This window comes from Rhinoderma darwinii, chromosome 2 (assembly GCF_050947455.1).
Source record: "Rhinoderma darwinii isolate aRhiDar2 chromosome 2, aRhiDar2.hap1, whole genome shotgun sequence".
Lineage (NCBI taxonomy): Eukaryota > Metazoa > Chordata > Amphibia > Anura > Rhinodermatidae > Rhinoderma > Rhinoderma darwinii.
This window is the reverse complement of record NC_134688.1, coordinates 202,131,701-202,150,954: the sequence shown is the minus strand read 5'-3', so window position 1 is coordinate 202,150,954 and position 19,254 is coordinate 202,131,701. Positions and strand designations below refer to the sequence as shown.

At 37.8% G+C, this 19,254-nt stretch overlaps 1 protein-coding gene across 1 annotated transcript in view; it reads left to right on the top strand.

Annotated features, from left to right (window-relative positions):
• DMD (dystrophin) overlaps positions 1 to 19,254 on the top strand; it is a 2,416,993-nt gene that overhangs the window by 870,009 nt on the left and 1,527,730 nt on the right. Inside the window, exon 13 of the mRNA XM_075852742.1 lies at positions 8,827 to 8,946. Within this exon, the coding sequence (XP_075708857.1) occupies positions 8,827 to 8,946 (120 nt within the window). The remainder of the gene's footprint in view (positions 1 to 8,826; positions 8,947 to 19,254) is intronic.

The window sequence follows — 19,254 nt, the reverse complement described above, 5'->3', positions numbered from 1 at the left end:
TACGGAGCTGTTTTCAAGGGAAAACAGCACCTGATTTTCAGATGTTTTTTGAGCAACTCACGTTTTTCACGTCGTTTTCGCGCCGTTTTTTCGGCCTTTTTTGGAGCTGTTTTCAATAGAGTCTATGAGAAAACGGCTCCAAAAACGTCCCAAGAAGTGTCCTGCACTTCTTTTGACGAGGCTGTAATTTTACGCGTCGTCTTTTGACAGCTGTCAAACGATGACGCGTAAATTACAGGTCGTCAGCACAGTACGTCGGCAAACCCATTCAAATGAATGGGCAGATGTTTGCCAACGTATTGGAGCCGTATTTTCAGGCGTAAATCGAGGCATAATACGCCTCGTTTACGCCTGAAAGTAGGTTGTGTGAACCCAGCCTAAGACTATTATCCATTAAAATATTTGACAAAAATTTTTGGGAGAAAGAAAAAGTAAAATTCATAATTGAGACCGGAAAATAATGAGTCTAGTCTAGTCTTATTACATCCATTCATTATGAAATAGAAAGCTAGCTATTAAATTGCCTACTGCAACCATGCTGTTAATAAGTGCCCAGTATAATATATTGCTCATGGCAGAAGGAACACAATTCAATTGTTCTATGTGTCCTTTCTGATATTTGTATTGAAAGATAATAGTTTTAATAGCATGGACCTCAATAAGTATGAGTTGTAGTATAATATGGCCTAGTGTGTTTTATGTTCACCCTTAGTTCATGACAATGCTGTAACATTATTTTGGACAGCAAGAACAGCGCTGCAAACTGCCCATCATAATTGCCGGAAACCACGATGTGCACAAAGCCTTACAGTGCAGTGGTAAATTCAGTCCTCAGCCAATCACCACATAAAAGAAAATATAAAAAAGCAACTGTAGCGACTCTCCTCTGGAATGTCGACTTGGCCATGTATTACATGGCCGGCCATTCATTTAAACCTCGCTGTGTTAGACTAGATTTCAACTTCAGCGGAAAAATGTAACCAGCAAATTAAGTTTATCGCTAGGGATTCCAATAGTTAAATCATTTGCAATCAGCCGTCTTTTGGAGACAACCCCATTAATACAATTGTATAATGCAGATACTTACTGATTGGTCAACCAGTTTTGTATTCAATTGGTCCTAGAGTATGTTTGTCTGAGATATTGGTCACAGGGATGGATGTCAGTGACTAACACCTTCCCTCTTTGGCCACTTTTGACCTTCCTGACTTTTTCAAATCTGACATGTTTCACTTTATGTGGAATGCTTTTACCTATCCAAGCGATTCTGAGACTGTTTTCTCGTGACACATTGGACTTTATGTTACTGGGAAAATTTGCTCGATATGTTCAGTATTTAATTGTGAAAAACACCAAAATTTAGCGAAAAATTTCCAAAATGTGCATTTTTATCAACTTAAATGTATCTGCTTGTAAGACAGGCAGTTATAACACACAAAATTGTTGCTAACTAACATCCCCCATATGTCTACTTTAGATTGGCATAGGTTTTTGAACATCCTTTTCTTTTTCTAGGACGTTACAAGGCTTTGAACTTTAGCAGCAATTTCTCACATTTTCAAGAAAATTTCAAAAGGCTATTTTTACAGGGGCCAGTGCAGTTGTGAAGTGACGTTGAGGGCCTTATATGTTAGAAACCCCAAAAAAGTCACCACATTTTAAAAACTTCACCCCTCAAGGTATTCAAAACAGCATTTAGAAAATGTCTTAACCGTTTAAACTTTTCACAGGAATTAAAGCAATGTAGGGGTGAAATTTACAAATTTCATATTTTTTTGCAGAAATTAATTTTTAATCCAATTTTCTTTATAACACAGAAAGTTTTACCAGAGAAATGCAAGTCAATATTTATTGCCCAGGTTCTGCAGTTTTAGGAAATATCCCACATGTGGCCGTAGTGTGCTAATGGACTGAAGCACAGGCCTCAGAAGCAAAGGAGCACCTAGTGAATTTTCGGCCTTATTTTTATTCAAAAAATTTTAGGCACCATGTCAGGTTTGAAGGGCTCTTGCGGTGCCAAAACAGTGGAAATCCCCCAAAAGTGATCCCATTTGGAAAACTAAACACCTCAAATAAATTATCTAGGGGCATAGTGAGCAATTTGACTGCACAGGTTTTTTACAGAAATTATTGGAAGTAGGCCGTGAAAATGAAAATCTACATTTTTTAAAAGAAAATGTAGGTTTAGCTAATTTTTTCTCATTTCCACAAGGAGTAAAGGAGAAAAAGCACCACAAAATTTGTAAAGCAATTTCTCCCGAGTAAAACAGTACTGCACAAGTGGTAATAAACGGCTGTTTGGACACACGACAGGGCTTAGAAGGGATGGAGCACCATTTGGCTTTTGGAGTTTACATTTAGCAGGAATGGTTTGCGGAGGCCATATAACATTTACAAAGCCCCTGAGGGGACAAAACAGTGGAAACCCCCACAAGTGACCCCATTTAGGAAACTACACCCATTGAGGAAATTATCTAGGGGTATACTGAGCGTTTTGACCCCACAGTTTTTTTGCAGAAATTATTGGCATTAGGCCCTGAAAATAAAAATCTACATTTTTTTCTAAGAAAATGTAGGTTTAGCTAATTTTTTCTCATTTCCACAAGGACTGAAGGAGAAAAAGCACCACAAAATTTGTAAACCAATTTCTCCCGAGTAAAACAGTACTGCACATGTGGTAATAAACGGCTGTTTGGACACACGGCAGGGCTTAGAATGGAAAGAGCGCTATTTGGCTTTTGGAGATCACATTTAGCAGGAATGGTTTGCGGAGGCCATGTCGAATTTGCAAAGCCCCTGAGGGGGAAAAACAATGAAAACGCCCAAAAAGTGACTCCATTTAGGAAACTACACCCCTTGAGGAATTCATCTAGGGTGTAGTAAGCATTTTGACCACATAGATGTTTCATAGAATTTATTAGAATTGGGAAGTGAAAATAAAAACAATCTTTTTCTTCAATAAGACGTAGCTTTAGCGCAAAATTTTTCGTTTTCTCAACAAATAAAGGAAAAAAAGAACCCAACATTTGTAAAGCAATTTCTCCCGAGTACGTCAATACCCCAAATGTGGTCATAAACTGCTGTTTGGGCACACGGCAGGGCTCAAAAGGGAAGGAGCGCCATTTGGAGTGCAGATTTTTCTGGATTGGTTTCTGGGCGACTGTGGGACCAAAACAGTGGAAAACCCCCTAGAAGTGACCCCATTTTGGAAACTACACCCCTCAATGCATTTACCTAGTGGTGTAGTGAGCATGTTAACCCTGCAGGTGTTTTGTAGAAATTAGTGTGCACTCGATGTTGCAGAGTGAAAATTGGATTTTTTTCCATAGATATGCCAATATGTTGTGCCCAGCTTGTGCCACCATAACAAGACAGCTCTCTGATTATTATGCGGTGTTTCCCATTTTTAGAAACAACCTACATGTGGCCCTAATCTGTTGCCTGGACATTCGACCAGGCTCAGGAGTGAAAGCGTACGATGCGAAATTTAGGCCTAATTTGGCGATTTACAAAGTATTGGTTCACAATTGCAGAGGCTCAGATGTGAAATAATAAAAAGAAACCCCTGAGAAGTGACCCCATTTTGAAATTCCACCCCTCAAGGCATTTATAAAGGGGTGTAATGAGCATTTTCACCCCACAGGTCTTTTCCATAAATGAATGCGCTGCGGATGGTGCAAATTAAAAATTGATATTTTTCCCTCGATATGCCAATTCAGTGGCAAATATGTCATGCCCAGCTTATGCCACTGGAGACACACACCCCAAAAATTGTTAAAAGGGTTCTCCCGGGTATGACGATGCCATATATGTGGAAGGAAACTGCTGTTTGGGCACACTGTAGGGCTCAGATGGGAGAGAGCGCCATTTGGCTTTTGGAGAGCAGATTTTGCTTGGTAGTAGATTTGTTTGAGTATTACTGGTGTTTCCATTTATAATGTGGGGGTACATGTAAGCTGGGCAGAGTACATCAGGGGCATAGTCAGGTGGAATAATAATGGGGTAAAAAAACAATAAAATATTCCATAGATGTGTGTTACGCTGTGAAGCAATCCTTTCTGCACAGGCCGGTGTCGCACTGATATATGGCGTCCTTTCTTATGCCCCTTTGGTCCACACTCCGCACCTTTGCAGTTTCGGGAATTTTGCTGGGAAAGTGTTGTCCTGGTTTAATACGGGCACCCTCGCTTCCAGCAGGTATGTTTGGGCCCTCCCCTTCCTGGTTCCCTAATTTTAGGTCCTTGATAAATCGCCTCTTGAAACAGAAGAAATGTTCCCCTCGGGCACAACTGCATATTTTTTATTTCCTGACTTATTGGAGTCATAACTAATTTTATTTTTTCAAAGACCTAGCGGTATGAGGGCTGTTTTTCTGCGGGATGAGCTGTAGCGATTATTTGTACCATTTTGGGTTACATGCGACTTTTTGATCACCTTTTATCCTATTTTTTGCGAGGCCAGGTAAACAAAAAAACGCAATTCTGGCATAGGTTTTTTAGGTTTTTTTTATACAGCGTTCACCATGCGTTATAAATTACATGTTAACTTTATTCTGCGGGTCAGTACGATTCCGGCGATACCTAATTTATAGAACTTTTTTATGTTTTACAACTTTTTGCACAACAATATTACTTTTGTAAAAAGAATGTATTTTTGTTGTGAGAACCATAACTTTTACATTTTCTTGTCGACTAAGCTATATGAGGGCTTGTTTTTTCGAGACGAGCTATAGTTTTTATAGGTACCATTTTTGGATACGTGCGACTTTTTGATCACTTTTTATTCCAATATTTGTAGGGCAAAGTGACCAAAAAACAGAAACTCTTGTATAGTTTTATATGGTTTTTTTTTACGCTGTTCCGCGTGCAATAAATAATATAATATTTTGATACCTCAGGTCGTTATGGTCGCGGTGATACCGATACCAAATATGTATGGTTTTTTTTTTTTTTTCAATAATAAAGGACTTGATAAGGGAAAAAGGGCGATTGTGTTTTATTTTATTACTTGAAACTTTTATTGTTTTCAGCACTCGCGTTTGAACGCTTCACTTAAGGGGTTAATGGCAGGGATCGAAGCTAATTTCGGTCCCCGCCATTACAGCCAGATGTCAGCTGTAAGATACAGCTGAGATCCGGCGATGATGGCACCGGCTCAGCTTCTGAGCCGGTGCCAAACATTTGGCGTATGGATACGGCAATTTGCGGGAAGTCATAGCTTTCCATGGCGTACCCATACGGCAAATGTCGGGACGGGGTTAAAAACTGTGTATAGAGCTACATAAGCAATAGGAAGTAAATTAGCTATATGGTTTTTCATTTTTTAGATCATATCAGTTTATAATTTTTGCTTTTTTGCTCCCTCCATTCCATTTTTCCATGGACCTAACCGTACGAGGGCTTGTCTTTTGTGGGACGAGTTTTAGTATTTCATGGCACCATTTATTGTACCATAAAATTTACTGGGAAACAGAAAACAAACTTTTTGGGGTGGAATGAGAAAAAAAAGCAATTCCTCTATTTGTTTTTGTGTGTTTCATTTTTACGTGTGGTAAACGTGACATGTTCATTTTATTCTGTGGGTTTAATAATAAAAAAAATGTAACCTCCGACTTAGGCCTTGGAAAAAATATTGGATTACCGATTATTTGTAACTCGATCACGCATCCACATGCAGTAAGTTTTACCTATCTTGGCTCTCCCTTCCCCTTCCTATGTTTCTGTCCTTATGTCTTGCCTAATGTTGTTCCTAGGCCAATTTATTCAGTTGCCGTACACTCTCCCTTCAGTTTTTTATTCTTGGAATTACAGTTCCTCTACATATTTAGATGGATAACAATGACTGATTTCTATTTCCTGGCTTTGTTTTATAACTACTGGATTGTTATAATTTTTTACATTATCTTCCCTGTATCTGTCATATGACGAATGGTGATGCAGGCAAGTCAGTTGGCTTTATGAATATTTTATTGTTAAATAAACAGTTAAAATGTTCTACTTTTACAACGAAGAAACTAATTGTTAATAAAAGAAAATTAGTTTTGTGTTGACATATTCTGAGAGCCATAACATTTTTATTTTTCCATTGAATGAGCTGTGGGAGGAGGTATTTTTTGCTGAGGTGTAGTGTTTATTGCTACTATTTATGCAACTTTTTGATCACTTTTTATAAAAATCTTTGTAGGAGGTGAATTGACTTCCAGGCTATGACATAACTTTACGTCATAACTTTACGTTAAATGTCGGAAGGGGTTAAATAAATTTCCCAGTTCCCAAAAATGTTCCCAGTCCATACACTCTTCTCTAGTAGTGCATGCTCTGTACAAACACTGAACTAGTAGGAATCTTTAATGAGATGCAAAATCTGCAGCCGGAGCTCTGTGATGTTTGGAATGCGGGAAATTTTATTTATTTCAGAGCGTGGCCAGCACAACAGTTTGCCAGCTGATGGCATGGTTATGGGTACTGTAAATTTTAAATTATAATATTCCTGGAGCTTTCCATTATAAAAAGTCTTAACATAAATACCAAAGAATGGCAATTTATCTTTCTTATCTTACATTCTTCAGTATGTTACTAACTGCTACTATAGAAGATAAAGAGCAGGAGGGGTGCAGACCCCTTGTGTGATTTGCCTGCTACAGATGTAGCCAAGATTATCTTGACTGATAACTTGCTGCAGCGTGATATCACACAACGAAAGCCATTGAAAAAGTCAAGTTAAAGTTTCCTGCCACTGTATTTAATGGGTTAAGAGTCAAGATAAAGATGGCTACATCTGTAGGCCTTACTCGGAAAAATACATTGCTCATGTTGACCATTGTGTTTACTACATTTGTATAGGAAAGATTTGAGGGAGCTGGTCATTGTAGTCTTGCATTATAGTAGTATATTTGCTCATTCCTATTTTCTTTATTTGACAGTTTGTCGGATGTTGAATAAAACTTATTTTTTTGCACAACCGACAAATTTTATCGTTTTTTCCAGATCACCAATTAATGAATTATGCCGATTATAACAGTTACCTTGAAAAGTACCTCATTCAGCATACCTATGTAGCTACCGTACGTCTTTAGTAAATTCTTTGACTACTAAGGGAAATTGAATTCTGGTATTTTTATTTAGTAGAATAAGTTCACAATGTTTACCTAGTATTGTTTTTGTATTTGTTGGCACTGAGAAGTACAGCTTTACACCTCTTGCACACGACCGAGTTCGGGCCGTGAAAAACGGTCCATGTGTAGACTGGATTTCCCGGCCCGACCGCAGTACAGGTGAATGGGACTCCTGGCATCATAGAAATTTTATGATGCTAGGAGACTTCCTCCTCACGGAACTGCTGTTGGATACTGAACAAAATGATACAGTACGAAACAGCAGTGTCGCGGGAAGGCAGGGACGCCTAGAATCATAAAATGTCTATGATGCCAGGAGTCCCATTCATCAGTACCGTGATCGGGCCAGGAAATGCAGCCGACACCTGAACCATTTTTTGTGTGCAAGAGGTGTAAAGCAGTACTTCTCAGTTCCAACAAATCCAAAAACAATACCAGGTAAACATTGCAGACTCAAACACTGCCCAAAAGAGTGGAATGTTTTTGTTTTATTTTATAATGTGCTATATTTCCTATCTTCAAAGATAAACAATAATAGCAACAAAAAAAAACCTCATATATGTATTGCAGGTATGTTACTGAATAATTTGCAGCTGTGATAAACTAAAATAATAACTTTGAGTTAGTAAATGTTATCTGTGAATCTTTTCCAAAATAAAGTTAATAAATTCTCTATACACTTTGGAAATATTACTGTTATGTTAGAATATTACATGTATTATATTCTGCTTCATTAAAGTCGCTCTTAAAGAGAATAGACAAAAGGCAATAGCTACTTGCTACACTTTTCTACTTGATCTTGCTTCATCTATCATGAATTCAGTTATAGACGAAGCCGCTACATATCTTATTGATGGTGGAGCCCATATTAATTCATAGCAAGTTTCAAAGCTGCCAGAGGAGAATGCCCTCTAGCTAATACAGATCATGTTAACAACAGTAGTTTTGCTGCATAAAAATAAGTGTGAACTTTCAGAGAAACATATTATTCCATAATGCAAACTCAAGTATGTTTCTGTTGAGCTATTCATGACAACCAATTTGACAAAAACATGTAGGAACATCCTGTAACACGACTTGTACATAAACAATATATAAAGTAAAATAGTGTTTAATATACTGAATGTACTTAGTGTTTTTACAACTCTTGAATTTAAAGACACAAGTTTCAATTATATACCTATGTTCCTGTTTTTCCAAATCTATCATCATAACAGGTAAAAAAAAAAGGCACCAACCTGTCACTACCATTATTGATGCATAAACAGCTAATTTGCATTAAATATTCGATAACCATTCAACCTGTATTAAATTACCCATGTATCTGATAAATTGCTGATAAAATATTAAAAGTAATGTCCATCAATTTTTTCTGATACATAGCTCCCAATCCCCTGCATAGGAACTCAGTGCAGCTGTGTTCTTATTGAGTTCAACGTTCAATATAAACAGTATGCAGTAAGCTCCTAAGCTCCCCACTGGTGGTGGATGCCGGCCGCCCAGAATTTTGAAACTATTTCCATTAAATAACAAAAATGTTTTTTAAGGGTTCACATTCACTTATGGATTGCCCAATGTTACAATTGGAAATCAGTAGGAGCAGTGCAATGTACAATTATCTTTATATTATCCTGGAATGAGTAGATAAAAGACTTGCTGTTTATGTTATAATATCGAATTGATATTTTTAAATCTTGTTCTGTGTGTTTCAGGTTTTACAAGATGACTTAGAGCAAGAACAAGTTAGAGTTAATTCACTTACGCATATGGTGGTAGTGGTGGATGAAGCAAGCGGAGATAAAACTACAGTGGCATTAGAAGAACAGTTACAGGCAAGTATATACAATATACTGTTGGCTTTCAAATGTCCTTTTTAAGTCTTTGTATAGTTAAATAAATGAATACTGACGTAGCGACTTTAGTGATGTTAAGATAAAACAGTATATTCTCCTGCACACTGTGATATCAGGATGAGTTGTGTTATATGACAAAACCTGCTCTGCTGCATTGATAAGATCAGTCCCAGTATGTCTGAACATATTGCAGAGTTTATTTTACTTTTAGTACAGCATTTATTTTTACTTTATATTTCTTTACTTACCTTCATCTTTGATATCCACTGACCTCTATTTCAGACAGTTATAAAAGCATACTATGAGTGGGACATTGAAGCGACCAATATCATATTCTTATAGGATTCTGCCCTATAGGACCAATCACTATGCTCTCCTCTTTGGCAAGTTTAAGGGAGCCATGAGAAAAATAATTCAGTAAAAAGTTTAAAGGTTTGCAGCAATCTATGGGTGCTATCACAGATCTATATACCACAATAAGCAAAATACAAATGTATGGCATACATGAGGAAAATCAGAAGGGCCTTTTGTAGTAAGTACATTGATTTTCAAATAGTTAACAGTGCACATATTGTAAAGTCCACCTTCAGATATGACTATTGTGTGTGCATTCCGCTTCAGAAGTCCCTGACGTCACAGTGTCCATATATGGACAGTGAAGGCAGGGACTTCTCCTGGAGCGTAATCCCTGCCACAGCGCTGGGGATTCCACTTCAGAAGTCCCTGACATCACTGTGTCCATATATGGACAGTGAAGGCAGGGACTTCTTCTGGAGCGTAATCCCTGCCACAGCGCTGGGGATTCCACTTCAGAAGTCCCTGACGTCACTGTCTCCATATATGGACAGTGAAGGCAGGGACTTCTCCTGGAGCGGAATCCCCAATCCCTGGCCACAGTGTTGCTGAAGCTGTGGCCGGGGATTCGGCTCCTACAGAGAGCAAAAAAAATACCACCCTCCTCCTCTTCACATGCACTTTGCACTGTGAGGAGTAGAGAGAGCGAGCGACGGAAGACACGACCGTCACTCGGAACTCATTTAAATGATGGCCATGTATTACCCCACCCCATAGACTTCTATGGGGCCGGGAGAACAGCCGCAAATAGGGTATACCGGGCCATCAAAAAATCAGTCGTGTGAATGGCCTTATTTGGGGTCTATTGTTCCTTCTGCGGCCGTGTAACGGACGTTTTTTGAACGGCCATAACATGGCCGGGAAACCCTGTCGTGTGAATAGAGCCTTATCCTGAGGATAGGCCATCAATTTTTGTGGACTGGAAAACCCCTTTGACACCCCAAAAATTATTATTTTATGGAAAGTAGACCCCAGGGTATTAATTTAACGACATATCAAAGATTTGAAAATCTGCCGTGTAAAATATCTGCAGCATGCAGATGAGTTTTGTAAAATCTCATCTACTTGCCTTGTACTGTAATCCGCTGCAGACTTTGCCTGCGCAAATCCGCAGGTCAAATTTGCAGTGAATGTGCAACATCTAACGTCTCCCTAAAGCCCAAATCACAGGGTATGTGCACACACATTAATTACGTCCGTGATTGACGGACGTATTTCGGCCGCAAGTAGTGGACCGAACACAGTGCCGGGAGCCGGGCTCCTAGCATCATACTTATGTACGATGCTAGGAGTCCCTGCCTCGCTGCAGGACAACTGTCCCGTACTGTAATCATGTTTTCAGTACGGGACAGTCGTCCTGCAGAGAAGCAGGGACTCCTAGCATCGTACATAAGTATGATGCTAGGAGCCCGGCTCCCTGCACTGTGTTCGGTCCGGGTCTTCCAGCCGAAATACGTCCGTCAATTACGGACGTAATTAGTGTGTGTGCACATACCCACACAGTGTTTTTTGGTACTGATTTTTACGTGGAAACCACGTCAGAATCAGCACAAATATACAGCCGAAATTGTTATTTTTTCCCGGGCGGCTGGGAGGCAGAAAAAGCGTTTTACACCCGCATTCCTCAATGGCCTCAGGTGAAAAACACGGCAAAAAAGTGCAGGCAGGTCAAAATCTGACTCAAAATTCCTTCAGGAATATTGAGGCAGATTTTTTTCTGCCTGCAAAATACTCCATGTACAGGTCATCCAACCAAAGATCACTATGTCCCATAGCCTACAACGCAAGTAATGAAAGTCAATGTGGTCGTGTTGCGACCTGCAAGTAACTGTGACATGACAGTTTGGATTTCTTGCAACTGTCGCGACACAACCACATTGACTTTTATTACATGCAATGTAGGCTACGGGACATAGCGATCTTTGGCTGGTCGACCTGTGTCGTGCATGGCCAAAGTCGCTGTGTCACAGATAGACAAATTTATTTATAGAGCAATTTTTTATTTTATTTTATTTTTTACATTACATTATTCTTCTCCCTCTCTGGCAATCTGCAATCGGCAATCTCTAAACAGCTGTATCACGGAGCTCCTCATAGTCGGCACGTAAGTCGTTGTGACAGGTTGTTGACCCAGCGTTGTCTCTGGTTAAAGTTCCATGATACAGCTGTCTAGAGACAGCTGTATCATGGAGCTAAAGGCCACCAGGGAGCGGCAAACTTGCTAACTCTGCAGGACGTTCTGGAACGGCCCTGAAGAGCTAATTGTGGACCGACCGGACGTTTATAGTCTATGGGTGGTCCGGAAGTGGTTAAGGGGACTGTTATTTTTTTTTAGATGGTTGATCACTGTTATCTATATAAATGCAAAAATAATTAATATGCTTTTTTATCTCTAGGGTTTACTGTCTCTAATATTACATTTTGTCTAAGGTCTTTTTCAGACGGCCATGTAGACGTCTTTATCTTGACTCTGATAACTTGCTGCAGTGTGATATCACATTACAAAAGCCATTGGAAAGCCATTGAAAAAGTCAAGATAAAGGGTCTTGTCACTGTATATTTAATGTGTTAAAAGCCAAGATAAAGACGGCTACATCTGCACGGACCGCTTGTCGGCCATATTTTCAGGACTGACCACAGTTCGAGGAGCCGGGCTTCTACCATCATAATTATCTATAGAAAATAGAGAAAATTATTACATTTTCATTACTTGAATTGGAGTTGGATTGGCTACGACTCGACACGGCATGCACCGAATATTTGCCCTATTTGAACATAACTATTTTCCATACGTTTTTGGGACTGTGAGTTGCTTCTGGTCTCTCTCTCTATATCATAGTTATCTATGTTAAGAGTCTCTGCACTCCGTGGCAATACTTTCCCGTACTGTAATCATGTTTTTAGGATATATAGAAGTTGTATCTCAAAAAGTAAAAGCATTATTTTTAATAAAAAACAATTCAAAAGATGCATTTAACACAATAATACATTGTTTTTTTTTTTGTTTTTTTTTAAAGTGTTCAAAGGTTTACATAGACTTTAACTTAAAAGCACTACTAATACTAAAATAAGTTGTTTTTCAGCACTATTTAGGATATGACAGTTACTATGTTTCTGAACTGCACTCTATGTTCTTTTCTGAATCTGGCCAAAACCTGTAAACCTGAGAGAGAAAGCCCCTTCAACAGCATGTAGAATAGAATGAAGAGTAATTTGTACAGTGTTAATTATATTGTAAGAGCTACATTGGCCTCTTGAAGTCATTTAGTTTTAATTCAGCTCCAAAAATATAAATTAAGTATGAACAACTTTGGAGCAAATGGAGACAATTACAAAACTCTATACAACCTTGATAGTATTTTATTACAAATTATCCCATTGTTACAGTGTTAAAATATTATTCTATTTGTAGTCTTGAGCAAAAACAACTCTTCAGAATAAAAATGGGCAGCAAAACAGTCTAATTGATTTAGTCTGTCTTGAAATATAGCCAATCATAACAAATCAGTATGCTAACGGTATAAAGAATAACATGAATCACTGCGCAAAACACAGGCGGCTAAAAGGCTCTAATTATTTTCCTGCTATCCGTGATTAGGCTGCAACTCATTATTACACCTAAAGGGTTGGGATTGTGTTCAACTATCTTTCATATTCCCGAGAACATTGCTCCCTATGTGCTTTTGTAATATTTCAATTGCTTTCTTTGTACTTTGGGTCATTTTAACAGAATAGAAGCTCACCCTTAAAAAACATATATATTAGAAAGCCAGTAGGTGCCGGAGCTATTGTAAGCTGAAAAATATTGTTCCCTTTTAGCCATATTTTTATTTTCTATTTTCTACCGACTGTTACAGAAGAGCTGTGCACAGCCATTCTCATTAATATTAGGGCTCTTTGACAGGCAGCTCTCAGAGGCTTTACTGTGTTTGTCAGTTAAATTGAAAAAAGCAAAAAAAAAAGCATAAAGGACACTCTGTATGATCTGTACTATACACTGCTACCTTTTTGCTAATGTGCTTAGGACTTGGTAATGCACGTAATATATGTTACATAACATATTAGTAGTCACATCAAAATATATGGCCTTGTTCTACTTGCAGGGTGTAGCAAACATTGTAACTTCTATGAAAAAATACAGCACTGGGGTGATTGTAACAATACACAACGCTTATGAAAGCTTCCCAGCTAGAAGCCTGTACAGCGTCACACAGAGTCTCAACTGGTCCACATTATAGCCAAGTAGGTACTCTGTGTGCCATTGTATAGTGCATCCACGAGGCACTGTATTCTCCCAAAGGAGTGAATAGCTTCATAATATAACATGCGTGGGAGCATGCCACAATTTTCCTCTGTAAAAAAATCAGAGGCACACAAAAGTACAGTATAAGCTCATAGCAGTCTGTAGGCGGATACATAGTATAGCATTATGCATGGGCCATATGGCATCATGCAAATGACAATATGAAGAGCATAGTACCAATGGGCAGTCCTTTATGGTGCGAAATTTGTATACTATGTTTGTGCCACATGAACCGTTTTTTTGTTTCTTTTTTAATGTTGCTGTATTGGGTTCAGCACAGGTACCATATTTTTCTGTTTTTCTCTGTATAAGGTACATGGTAGCTGGTTGTAAATTTCTAATAATTGGAATATAACAAGTTTACAAATCCTGTTCATGCAGATACCACTAAAATGAGTACTGTTATTTGTTGCAATTTATTATGTCAAGGAAATTAGATCAATCAGCATTTTACGCTACGGAACTCATACCTTCCCAAATCTGCAAATGACAAGTCTCTTTCATTCCTCTCGTTTTTTTATGCAGGCAACAAAAAGTAGCTCAGGTTTTATGTGACCTTTAGTTTTTCAGTTGGCGTGAGATGATGTATCACCTAAAACAAATCCTAAAAATAGATGACAGCAGGTGTGTAGCTGCCATCAGCGTAGAATAATTATGAATATTATCATTTAAAAAAAACATTTTGAATAAAATCCATCGCGTCTTTACTGATCGCCTTTCAGTCATCTGCTTTTCTTGCCAAATTACTTACAAAAATGCTGACCTTGACTTGTTATCAGATTTATAACAAAGGAGTAATACACTTTTCTGAGGGTATCATTTTATCTAAACTCTGCATTCTAATCAATTATTAAAGATAATGAATCATCATTTTCAAAGCACTAAAAAATGTCTCTAAAGAATAAATACTTTGATTATTATGAAAAAATGTTCTAATGTTTTAGCTATTTATTTATATTTTTAAACATCTACAGAGCAGCCATATTGAAGGTGCATACTTCCTTCCTGTATTGTCTGCATAGAAAGTGCAGCAGGATGTGTGTCAATATGGCATCTGAAATGACTGGGAGTTAATTGTCAAAGAAATGTCAATTGACTAACAGTCTCCAGGAAAAGATGGAGTACAGCCCCTTCTCCAAGAAATAAGAGAATGTCAGGCATAGTTCTACGCAGGGCTGAATTATGACTCCACCTTCCTCTCTTGCCTGTGCTGTCTTTCAGTGTCCCTCTTCTCATCCTTCTGCTCCTTCTGGCTCCCATGGGTGTTGAGTCTCATACTGTAAGTCATTAATTTACAGCTACATTTGGTTAGCAAGTTCTAATCAAGTGTCTTTTAATCTGTGGCAGATACCCGGACTCTCTCTGCGCTTCTTCGGCTTTGTTGATTTTTTTTCTACCCGGGGTCGCAGCTTATTTCCAAAGGCCATGGCAGAGTGACTGTGTTTTTGCCATGCCGGTGGGGGGGGGGGAGTCATGGTGGGAGACATTCCAAGGGTTTATTCACACGGGCCAGGTGCGCTGTGGATTATAATAGCAAAGTAGGTGAGATTTTAATGAGGGGATTTCCACACTCTGCAGAGAATTTCTACACGGAATTTGATTTGTAGTGGTGATTTTTAAATCTGCAGAATGTAAATTTTTTCTGTGGAATGATTGCAGATTTGTTATGGATTTTTCCCATTGTGTTTAATGGGGAAGTTAAAATCCGTATCGGATGTCAATTGTTGCGGATTTTTCTGTGAATTACCTGCAAATTTGCAGCAAAGTTTACAAATAAAAAAACCACACCAATTTCATGCCGCCATGGCTTCTGGTAAGTATGAAACAGTTTTTTTACGCGCAGTTTTCTGCAGCAGACAATTTGGTGCAGTTTTTCAGCCAGAATTTCCTGCGGTGACCTGTGGCAACCAGCTGTGTGTTTTTACGTAGGGTATGCACCCTGTGTGAACATATCTGTATAGTTAAAATTATAAAAAAAGTATACAGGAAAAAAAGGAGGGTTCAATAGCATGCATAAACAGTTGTATCCTGTTTTCGTTGTCCTCCATTGTAAAAAAAAATTACAAATCTTCTGGATCTTGTTTTTTTGGCTGGAAAAAAAATGGCAGGTCTTTCACTTTTCTGTTAACGGACGTCAAAGGCATTTAATTTTTTTTATAAAGTTAAATATATACAGATGTTGCCATCTTTATTTTGACTTTTAACGCATTAAATACACAGTGTCAAGAAACTTTTTCTTGACTTTTTCAATGCTTTTCAATGGCTTTTGTTGTGTGATATCACGCTGCAGCAAGTTATCAGAGTCATGATAAAGATGGCTACATCCATACATCAACTGTACGGTTAATACAGGATGTGAAATTACCGTACTTCAATTATCAGAAGATAATCTAAGCTACACCATGGTCACTGCTGCTTCAGTCTTTATCTCACGCACGATTAATAATTAATTCCATCAAAAACTAATTCCGTCAAAAACATCATATCACATACTGTATCATAAAAAGTAGTGGCTTAAATATCCATAAATTAACAGTCATTTCTCTCAAGATAGTGCACACGTGGAGATGGTGCTAGGATCTGACATGAATCCACATGTCACTACATGTCGGATCCTAGCATCATCTTCACATTTTAAAAATGAAGTGCGGATTCTGATCGGATGCTTTGTGCATCAAGGTCACTTTACTTCTGAGACAGTTTATATATCTATATATATATCTATATATAGATATATAAACTGTCTCAGAAGTATAGATATATATAAGTTTTTACAAGGTTTCAAGAAAAAAAAAATTAGTGCAGCAACCTAATTGGTTGCTATAAGCAATTTCTCTATTTTTGTTTGCGATATTTTGATAAATCTCCCTTTAGGGTACATCCACGCGTCGTGTAAACACTGCAGAATTGCTGTCCGGATTTTCCATGCGGAAATTCTTCAGCGTATTACAGTAGCATTATGGTACATTTGAAATTTTTTTATCCAAACGCTGCAGAAAAAATCATCATAAAATCAATGCCCAAATTGACCTGTGGGCGGATTTTGAATCTGCAGCATGGCAATTTCTCTTGTGTAAATATTGCAAAATTTCCACACAGAAAATTTGCTCGTAAACTCTGCAGTGTTTACACCATCTGAAAGTAGCCCAACTATTTGATATTTATCAATGCAATTATGCCAGTTTTTGTCATAATTATATAAAATGGCATAAACATTATAAAAGAAGGCATTGCTTTCAAGTTACAATAAGCACACTAAGAATAGTCACTGTGTGTTATACTACATTACTAACTCAGCTATACATTTTCAACGTAATGGTTAATGTTTTTGATCCCTTGGAGACGACAAATTTTTGTTTTTGACATTTTCATTCTTCAATCGTTGCATTCCATGAGCCGTAAGTTTTATAATTTTCCCTCGACATAGTAATATGAGACCTTGTTTTTGCAGAACAAGTGGTAGTTTTAATAGTAGCATTTAATGTAGCATATAACGTACTGGGAACAAAATTTTTGGTGGAGTGTAATGGCAAAAACAACATATTAACTTTGTTCTGCAGGTCAATACGATTACGGCAATTCCAAATCTATATACTTTTTTATATGATGTACTACTTTTACAAAGAAAAAAATATTTGATAAAAAATAATTGTATATACTGTATATATATATATATATATATATATGTATTGTGTCACCATATTCTGGAAGCCATAACTTTTATATTTTTCCATCGATTGAGTGGTATGATGGCATGTTTTTTTGTGGGGCAAGTTAATTTTCATTGATACCATTTTGGTGTACATACGACTACAATGCATGCATTGTGAATTTTTTATTTGCTATGGTATTCAGCCAACGTGTTAAATAATATTATATTTACATTTGTAAGATATTTACGAATGTGGCAATACCAATTATGTCTACTTTTTGTTATTGCTTACATAATTTTTTTCGGAAAAATGGGAACATTTTCTTAAATATTTCAATCTCCCTTGAGGACTTTACCATTCGATTGTTAGAGCACTCATGCAATAATTATGTATTGCAGCATATTGCCTTTGCCTCTGGCAAGGCTTAATAATAGGGCACCGATGGCAGACCTGGTGTCCTTAAATAGGCCTCTGGCTGCCATGGCATCCAATCAACCCTCCGCAAGATTTTGTTGTGGGATGGGCAAATTGTGGGACCGAGGGATCCGACCTCCCTCTGTCTAACCACGCAGATAAAGCGGTCACTATTGATCACGGCATCTGACGGGTTGAGAGGCCAGGATCAGAGACGTCTTCGATCCCGGCCTTTAAAGTCAGCACTAACCAGGAACGGTGTGGGCTCAGCTCACGCCATATTGTGATGGCGCACATCTGACGTAACTGTACGTGGGATTTCACCAAAGGGTTGAATACTGAAGTACCAGAACAACCAATATACTGTACAGTTATTCAAAAGAACTTTAAGAGTAAAAATAAACAATTAAGATAACATACAGTAGAACAGTCATGTCCCAAATTCCAATTCAAAAGGAAAAAAGTAAATGTCTACATATGTCTACAAGTGCCTATATATTCCAAGAGGCATCCATTTTTTTCTGCCATATATTTACAAGATTATTTGTTTCGAGAGTATGCACAAGGAATGCTGTGGGCCATTTTTTGTCTTTTATTTTATTTCTATGTTGCATGTCCCTTTAATATAGGAAAATATCGAGTAGTGTCTACTATCATAAATAAAATTATCAAAATGAAAGTTAACTTTATTAGGCATGGCTATTAATAGCTCATCATTTCAGGAGATTGTGAAATTATATTTAATTTGTTTGCTCGGTTTTATTAATAAACTCACCCTTGGAAGCTTTCTATGTGGTCCTGGAAAGTGTGCACGTTTTAATAATCTTGTGTGATTATAAATTTGTGGGTGATCCCAAATGCCTAGTTTTCTACTCAGTAACAGATAAAACAAGAGTTTAAAATACTTTGGAACATTTTTGTGCATAAAGTGCAAACTTCTTATTGCAAACTTTTACCTTTATTATTTTGTGTTGTTTTAGTATTATAGGATTTTGCTATGCTTAACTACTGTACAATGAGGATGGTGGAAAATGATTGTAAACAACCCTGCTTCTTAAATGGTAACTGAACTTTCAAAAAACATTATAGTGACATGTCAGAAGTTATAGTCAGTGGTATCCGAACAATGAGACCCCCAGCGATCACTAAAACAAACTGGCAGAAGCGGTAGGGGTCTCAGTGCTCGGACCCCACCGATCAAAACTTCTGACATGTCACTGTGACATGTAAAAAAATTTTTAAACTTTAGTTACCCTTTAAAGCAATAAAATACACTATATGATCAAAAGTATTAGGAAACCTACACACTACACCTAAAGGAGCTTTTATGACATCCCATTCTAAATCCATAGGCCTTAATATGGAGTTGTGTTGTAATTCATCCCAAAGGTGTTTGATGGGGTTAAGGTGCAGGCCAGTGAAGTTCTTCCGCAAAACTCACCCAACCATTCCTTTATGGACCTTGCTTTGTGCACTTGGGCACAGTCATGCTGGAACAAAAAAGGGCCTTCCTGAATATGGTTCCCACAAAGTTATAAGCATACAATTACCCAAAATGTCTTG